Source organism: Rutidosis leptorrhynchoides, chromosome 11 (genome assembly GCF_046630445.1).
Source record: "Rutidosis leptorrhynchoides isolate AG116_Rl617_1_P2 chromosome 11, CSIRO_AGI_Rlap_v1, whole genome shotgun sequence".
Lineage (NCBI taxonomy): Eukaryota > Viridiplantae > Streptophyta > Magnoliopsida > Asterales > Asteraceae > Rutidosis > Rutidosis leptorrhynchoides.
The window spans coordinates 79,457,131-79,465,362 of record NC_092343.1 but is presented as its reverse complement, the minus strand read 5'-3'; the positions used below and the strand labels follow the sequence as shown (position 1 = coordinate 79,465,362).

At 34.3% G+C, this 8,232-nt stretch overlaps 1 protein-coding gene and 1 non-coding gene across 2 annotated transcripts; one reads left to right on the top strand and one right to left on the bottom strand.

Moving 5' to 3' along the window:
* Positions 1-580: 580 nt before the first annotated feature.
* Positions 581-3,593, top strand: LOC139876481 (zinc finger CCCH domain-containing protein 58-like). Its single transcript, XM_071863808.1, has 7 exons — positions 581-907; positions 1,007-1,161; positions 1,511-1,579; positions 1,686-1,805; positions 1,905-2,207; positions 2,291-2,596; positions 2,981-3,593. The coding sequence occupies exons 1-7, from the start codon at positions 805-807 to the stop codon at positions 3,263-3,265; spliced, it is 1,341 nt and encodes a 446-aa protein (XP_071719909.1). The 5' UTR covers positions 581-804; the 3' UTR covers positions 3,266-3,593.
* A 984-nt stretch (positions 3,594-4,577) lies between these two features.
* On the bottom strand, positions 4,578-4,706 carry LOC139879312 (U6atac minor spliceosomal RNA). Its single transcript, XR_011770159.1, has one exon. It is a non-coding gene; the product is annotated as a U6atac minor spliceosomal RNA (small nuclear RNA).
* Positions 4,707-8,232: the final 3,526 nt, after the last annotated feature.

Here is an 8,232-nt window from a genome sequence, read left to right as displayed (position 1 = left end):
AACCTTGGTTGGTACTGCCAACATCGTCGCGAGTTGAGTTTCCTCCTAACACGTGTGTGGTTGAAAAATGAGAGCATTTGATGTCGATATCACCGTTAAAAAAAAACTTTACAACTTGATAACTGTCAATTTTAAGTACGAAGTAATATAAAACTAATATGTACAAGTATATAATGCGGTTAACAACTCAAAAATAAAAAATTCTATATTTAAAGTGACGATAATTATGAAAATATGCAAGAACTTCATGCATTTTAGAGCTATGGTTAAAAAATCTTATGTATTTTAACACAAAAAACACATCCCATAAGCAAATTAAACCAACATAAGTTATTTAAGGACAAACATATGTTGAAACGAATTTACAATATGTTCATATACACTATTCACAAAGTCCAAACTACCCTTATGAAACCACCCATTTATACACACGACATAAACACTAAACTAGTTAAACTAATAGCAAGGGTAAAACAGTAATTTTAAAAGTAGCAGTGTCGGTTACTCATCTCAGTTTTGGTTTTTCCACCAAACAAATAAAGTTGCCAAATTGCATAGAATCGAAAACCCCCCTCTTCCAAATAATAAAGTTGATACAGTGAGAAGTACACACACACATATATATACATATATATTTATATTTATATATAACTATATATATAATCATTCGATCGAGCTAAAATTGCTTGATCGTTTGAAGAAATTAGTGTGTGCAGTTACCGTTTCGGTGTGTATTTGACTTCAATTTCGTGTTGATTTCGTTGAATTTGCTTTCAGTTTTTGTAAATAAGAAACCTAAATTTAATGGAACTGTACGGACGAGGCAGTACTGGAAGGAACGTTTCACAAACGGATCATAATCAACAACCTGGATGGATACAACCAGGTCCTGAAACCGGACTTGAAGGTAATGCATTTTACCTGTTGAATTTGATGCTATTGTTGAATTTTTTTTTAGGGTTTTGAACAATGTACGGACTATGAGTATATGTATGTATGTATGTAGAATCAATGAGGCGGTTTGGTATATTTGGGGAAAGAGTAGGGGAGTTATATCCTGAGAGACCTGGTATGGCGGATTGTGCTTATTATATGAGAACTGGAACATGTGGTTATGGTAGCAAATGCAGATATAATCATCCTCCTGATCGTAGTAGCTCGGTAATACTTTCGATTGTTTTCGATTTGTTTGAGTTTGTTTAGTGTAATTGATAGGCTTTCGTAGTCGATTATCGTGTATTGTTGTAATGGTAATTGGTAAATTAGTTGAAATTACAGTAGTAAGTTTTCGGTTGTGATATGTGATTTGTGTAATTTTGCAATTGTTCGATTTAGTGTAGTGACAAAAATGATGATTTTGGTATGAAGTTGGCCATTGAGGCATAGCAGAGTTAATGTCACCTGTTTTTAAACCCATATGGCCACATACGTTAATGACCCTTAATTATGGTTGCATAACGGAATTAACTAATATAGGTTCTCTGTAACTTTGAATTGTGATGCTTGTTAGGCTGGAGGAGTAGGAAGACTCTTAGTAGCGGGACCGTACCCCGAGCGACCAGGCGAGCCTATTTGCCAGGTACTCTGTTTTTAATTCAACTTCTGCCATATGTAATTCAAATGCACGTGTGCAACATTTCTTGTTTGTGAATACTTCTTTGATTTGTTTATTTGTAAATATGCAGTATTATTTAAGAACGGGCACCTGTAAGTTTGGTGCGTCCTGCAAGTTTAATCATCCAAGACACGCGGGTGGATCTTTGAGTAACGTGCCTCTAAATACTTATGGATATCCATTACGACCAGTAACTATTTCCACCACACCTTTTTTTATACACCTAGTTATTTGTTCTTGTGCACCTATATTAATGATAAATGATGTAAATTTTTATGTTTCAAAACAGGAAGAAAAAGAATGCTCCTACTATTTGAAAACGGGGCAGTGCAAATTTGGTATAACTTGTAAATACCATCATCCTCAACCGACTGGCGAACCAATGCAGCCAGCGTCTGCACGTCCATTTTATTCAACAGTGCAGTCTCCTTCAGCCCCTTCACCTGAACCATACGGTGGGCCCGTTGGGCCATCAGCTGGTTACAGAGTTGCTAGGCCACCATTAGTCCCTGGTTCATACCCACCAGGTGCTTATGGCCCCATACTACTCTCACCTGGCATGGTTCCTGTACCAAATTGGAGTCCTTACTCGGTAAGAAAGAATATATATTTATAAAAAATGAATTTAAACTTGTATATGTAGTTCTTATAGTGTTAATAGTTTTTGAGATGCAGGGACGTGTAAGCCCGGCTTTGTCTCCGGGTGCTCAACCGTCTGTATACGGAGTGAATACTTCGGGTCCCACTTTTGCAGCCCAATATCGTCCTCTGCCTCCTTCTCCTGGCCCAGGACCAGGCCCAATAAGTAGTAGTCAAACTGAAAGGATCTTTCCAGAGAGGCCTGGTCAACCCGAATGTCAGTACTACATGAAAACTGGTGATTGCAAATTCGGGGCATCTTGTAAGTATCATCATCCACCAGATTGGGCATTATCGAAGGAGAATTGTCTTCTCAGCCCAATGGGCCTTCCTCTGCGTCCGGTAAGCTTGTTTTATCTTCCTGATTAGAAATAACATATTTTAGTGACCAGTTATATAGGACATTTAATTATTAACTCCAGTTCAGTATTTGTGAATTCGTTATTAATTTAATATTTAATATTTAATATTTAATATTTAATTTAATAATAATAATAATTAATAATTAATAATTAATAGTAGTTAATTATAATTATAATTATTCTTACAAATTATAACCTTTATTATAGTGATATGATTGTTTGACTACATTATGAATTGGTACTTAAAGAGTCGGACTGTAATTATGTAAATCCCTGAAACTTAAAACAATAATGTTTTTCTTTTGTCGTTTGATCAAATACTGTTATCTTTAGGTTCTGTCAAATAACCGTTTTCCATGAACAGGGGGTGGAGCCTTGCAGTTTTTACATGCAAAATGGACATTGCAAGTTCGGGCGCACGTGCAAGTTTGACCATCCAATTCCAGGTGGTGCAGTTAGTTATGGTCCAACCGACATACCAATAGCACCATACATGACCATGGCTCCTTCGGGTTCATTTCCAGAAAGGTCCAACTTGGACCCTCATTCAAGTAGTTCAGTTGGTTTGATGTTTCCTCATGGTCAACCAGGGTCTTCAGGTGACATGCAACTATCTAGTCAAAGTCAAAGTTCTCCTCAGACAAGGTGATTTAGAGTATTCGGGGTTGGATGTGGTGCAGTTTCAGGTGTTACATAGTTAGATATATATATTAAGTGTGTATGGAGTATGGTGTCATGTTTATCAGCCATTATTTATACTTAGTGTTATAGTATAGCAAGTATTTATATTTATATATTTTTATTTATGCTATAACTCAGGCTGTGTAAGTTGAAATTTATGATACTTTGGTTGCATTCAAGTCTGACCTGGGTATAAAAGGATATGGACAGAAGGATCTGCTAACCTCTGCAGACCAACCATTCTTGTTCTTGTTCTGTATATATCTCAAAAAAGGGGCCAATAGGAAGGTTTTGAAACTCATATGAATCATGCTGTAACTTTTGCAATATTTGTTGTACCAGGGCTGCCTCTGTTTTATTTTTATTTTTGAAAAAAAAAAATAAAAACTCTATAAAATCTTAATCTTGAAAAGAGACAAGAAACAAAAGCACAAGAAAAACCACCACGACTCACTGAAACAAACCTATTCAAGACATTAACATGATGCTAACTAAAACTGAGCCTCATCGTTGTACCGGGCCTGCCTAGGGTGGGGATTGTTTACGGAATTAACTAAAACCTTGTGTTGTAGCTCATGTTGTAGTGACTTGTCTCTTAACGAGATGTTAGGATTTTGACTCCCGTGAGGTGCAACATTGCACATAAGGTTGCCCCTTTACCCTTGAATTATACCAAATGGTGTCTTCCGCACATTGTGTTGGGGGAAGTGGGGGATGGGTGGTTTTACCGCTCATGCCCTCAGATTGGGCCGGGTTTTCTCATGGGCAGCAGTTGGAGGCGGGTTATGTAACTGTGGGAGATGAACGTGTGGGTGATTAAGTCCCACTGGATGATCCCGTACTGGTGTTAAAAAAAAATTATAAACAACTTTGTATGCTAGATTTTAAACATCCTTTATTTTTAAAAGTGTCTTGTTTATAGTTAAGCTAAACGTCCGTGGTCACATCTTCTAACCAAAATTTGTTTTTATGGAAACTCAGTTAATATTATTGCACATATGTTTTTTTATTTTATTTTATTTTATTTTATTTTATGATACTTTTATTTTTTATTGCACATATGTTTCATTGTCATAAAAAATACCTTTATTTTTGTTTTCTTCGAGCAAGGAACACAAGCTATTCTTTTCACATAACTTTAGTATTAGTATTAATATTAATATTAATATTAATATTAATATTAATATTAATATTAATATTAATATTAATATTAATATTAAAGTTAGTTAAATAAAAATTTGATCATTTAATATAATAAATTTACAAAGGAAATTAAGTGAAAAAAAATTGGGTTATAGATCCACCGAAGTGGTATGCCTTAACCGGATGTGTGGTAACAGATAAAGCTCAAAGAGCTATTCCCGTCCCTGTCAGGGGAGATGCCAACCATCTCTCCTTCTTACGAACACAAATGCTCGGTCACCAAATTTAATTATAAACACTGATAGCATATATGTTATTACCGATGTGGGATAAATAATAAACCAAAGTCTAGTTTGTTTTTGTAACTGTTACAATAGAACTTAAGATAGTTCCAAGGTTTTGAAATCATTTAGTAACATAGTAGAATCTTACCATTTTTAATTCACCCAAAAGTTTACCAGCAGTACACTTAAGAGGTAGTTTTCAATGTTGCACTTGTAATGCAATTTGGTTAGTATAGTTCGGTTGGTCAATTAGATCGTTGGATCTATACAAACATAGACTTGGAGTCCGTCTCACATGTAACTCATTAGATCTTCGGATCAATTTTAATTTATATTTTGTTTTTCACCAAATATATAGACTTAAGAGGTGATCCATTTAATAAATTAATTTAGCTATTAAAAGTTAAAACTGTGGATTCTTTATTAAAGATGAATGAGGATTAGTACATTTCTACTGTATTAATTTTAGTACCATGCATGTGTTAAGGACATTGTGACTTTGTAGTACTTAAAGCGTCCGATTGCTATTATACTTCGCACTATGATGACGCATTATGAGTTGGTGCTATTCACTTGGTTGAATTTGTATGTTGCTAATTTAATGTCATTAAAATCTATAAAAGAAAAAAAAAAGAGTCAGAATTGTAATTAAGAAAAGAGGTTAACCCTCCGAAAATGACCAAATATGATTATCTAGGGATTCCATCAAAAAGCCGTTTTCCAAAATTCTTGTACGGGTCATCTCCCATAACGTTATCGAACAAGTGAATGTTTTTCGTTTTCTCAACTGGAAACAAATTAAAATCCTTGATATTCAATGATACTTTTTATCATGTATAACAGATTATGTCAACATTGGCATCTTTTAGCAGTGAGTGCGTCATTATATCTGTGTAGTACATATATTAGGGCAAATGTCCCAAAAAGGTAACATAAGTTACTCAATTTGACAATCAATGTAACCAACAATTTGCACAAGCCCGAAAAGGATTTCAATTTAATTTTTGCGCAAGAAAAAGATTAGGTGCTCAAAATTTTTAAAATTAAGGTAATATTCGTCAAAAAATTTTAAAATTGAAGTAATATTCGTCAAATTCATTAACGGTCGTTAGTCAAAAATACAAAATTGGTCCCTCAAGTTCGAGAAAATATTGCACCATAGGTCATGTACTCAAATTGGCCCCTGTACAAAATTGATCCTTGTACATCTTCATCAGCTTCTCATTTTCATCACCACCATCTTCATCACCACCAACATCTTCATCACCACCACCATCTTCATCTGTATATGTATCTTCATCTGTTATCATCGACCTGCAAATTGGGGTAATCACAAGCAAAATCAACTACGAATTCATAGAAAATAGGTTGTTGACACTTATGAACATGAAAATTAAATTCGACTTGTGATGCGTTTCTGATGATGAATTCCAAACGAAAGATGTTCCAAATCAGGTTGTGAATGCTCGCCGATCGATTTTAATCCCTAAACATCAAAAATTCATTTCAATTGATCCTTTCAAAGGACGAACACCAAAATCGGACACGATCTCAATCTCTAAGGATTCGAAGTTGTCAATCACATATAATGATAGTCGAGTGATCAGTTTTAATTTTTGAACACGAATCTGGAATCATTTTGTTGATTAAACCCGATAATCAAAAACGCCTAAATTCTAGGTTTAAGATGATGACCACCTAGAAGATGATGAATGTATATGCTCAGTTTCTAGTTTGATGATATGAATCGATGATAAGATGAGATGATGAAGATCGATGTTGAAGGTTGAAGATACATATTTGCAGGTTGAGGATCTGATGTATATGAAGATCGAGGATAAGTGATGAAGATGATGATTGGTAAAACATTTAACAAACCTTAGGGACCAATAGTGTATATTTAACTAACAACCGTTAATAAATTTGACGAAGATTACCTCAATTTTAAAATTTTTGAACACATAATTCATTTCTTGCGCAAAAATAAAATTGAAGTCCTTTTCGGGCTTGTGCAAATTGGGGGTTACCTTGATTGTCAATTTGAGTAACTTATGTTACCTTTTCAGGCCATTTGCCCCATATATTATGCTTAATGCATTCTATTTTGTTGTGGCGAAATAACAAAGTACGATCATACTTTTTTGATGATAAGTTATGCTAACTTTCTCGTGTTATACTCTGTAATAATAAGCATTGTTATAGTTATGGTTATATTGAAAAGTTGATTATAGGTGTTGGTAATTTTATACATTTGGTCAATGTTGTAGGATCACACGATCGTTTGATTTTGTGCAAAACTACAAATATCATCTCGACAGGTTTTTTTCTGACATTTGATTGTCAAATCTTGCACATATAGTGCATGTCGCTAATGGACATTTCCCAGGTCCATTAAGTTGGGTGATCATGCATGTGAATTGTCATGTTGTGATGGTCATTTTAGGGTTTTAGTGATTTAAGGGACTAAAATTGTGATTTCAAATAAATCACATGGAGTTTGTAATCTAAAAATAAATATTAAATAACCACGCAGGCTTGCGTGAGTGGTCTTCGAGTTGTCCAATGAAGCACACAATTCGGGTTCAATTCCTAGCTATGCCAAATTGTTCAGAATATAGTGTGACCATAGGGTGCGCAAAATGCGCAATTCATCAAGTACCAGATCTCGCGGCTTGATTGGCCTAGGTTTTACCCTCTATGGGGAGCCAATGTGTTTGTTCTATGAGGGTTTTACCTGTGCAAGATTTTGCAACTACAAAAACCATCAGTGTCAAATTTTATTTTAATTTTTTCATGGAAGACATATTTAAAATGATTTTTTTGACCGTAGGCTTTTAACAATGTCATTAAAGTGCATTAATATATTGTAAAAGTGATTAATGTTGACTTTTATATGACAGCCAATAAAAAAATATAGGTTTTTTTTGCATCTTAATGATAGTTCAAAAGATCGTCGTTTTCATAAATAAATCACATAAATAATCCGTATAATTTTTCTGGGTATCAGACCTTAAAGGCCCGCTTATTTTTTCCTTTCTTATTAGGTTCAGTTGTGTGAATGAATATAAGATGTCTGTGATGAATAAGTGATTTATAAATAATTACGGAGTATTATTTATTCTATGTGTTGAATAACCAACTGTATAGTTGACGTTACCAAATTAACACTCTATGTGAGGTAGTTAAAAGAGTGCTTACTAATAAATTTATAAAAATTATGATTTAGATGTATTCATCTTGTTGGATGGTGCTTTGGTCAAGCCCACAATGGTTTTGTTGACTCAATTCCAACTTAATTTCACACTAGAATGAAGGCTACATGTAAGACCCAAATATTTATTGTACATAATGTATTTATGGTGTACGATACGTGTATGAAGTGTACGAAGCATGTACGTGTTGTTTGCTCGAACGTCGAAGGAAACTGGACGTTGTCTGAAGTGACAAGGTGTGTACGTATCTTTTCAACCCCAAATAAAGTTTGAGTTGATGTTTCAAAGCCTTACCA

Bases quoted from the DNA above. Each gene is read 5' to 3' on its own strand.
- LOC139876481 (XM_071863808.1), top strand. From the start codon at position 805: ATGGAACTGTACGGACGAGGCAGTACTGGAAGGAACGTTTCACAAACG. The intron at 1,580-1,685 runs GTACTCTGTTTT...GTAAATATGCAG, and splicing joins CAGGCGAGCCTATTTGCCAG to TATTATTTAAGAACGGGCAC. The intron at 2,208-2,290 runs GTAAGAAAGAAT...TTTGAGATGCAG, and splicing joins CAAATTGGAGTCCTTACTCG to GGACGTGTAAGCCCGGCTTT.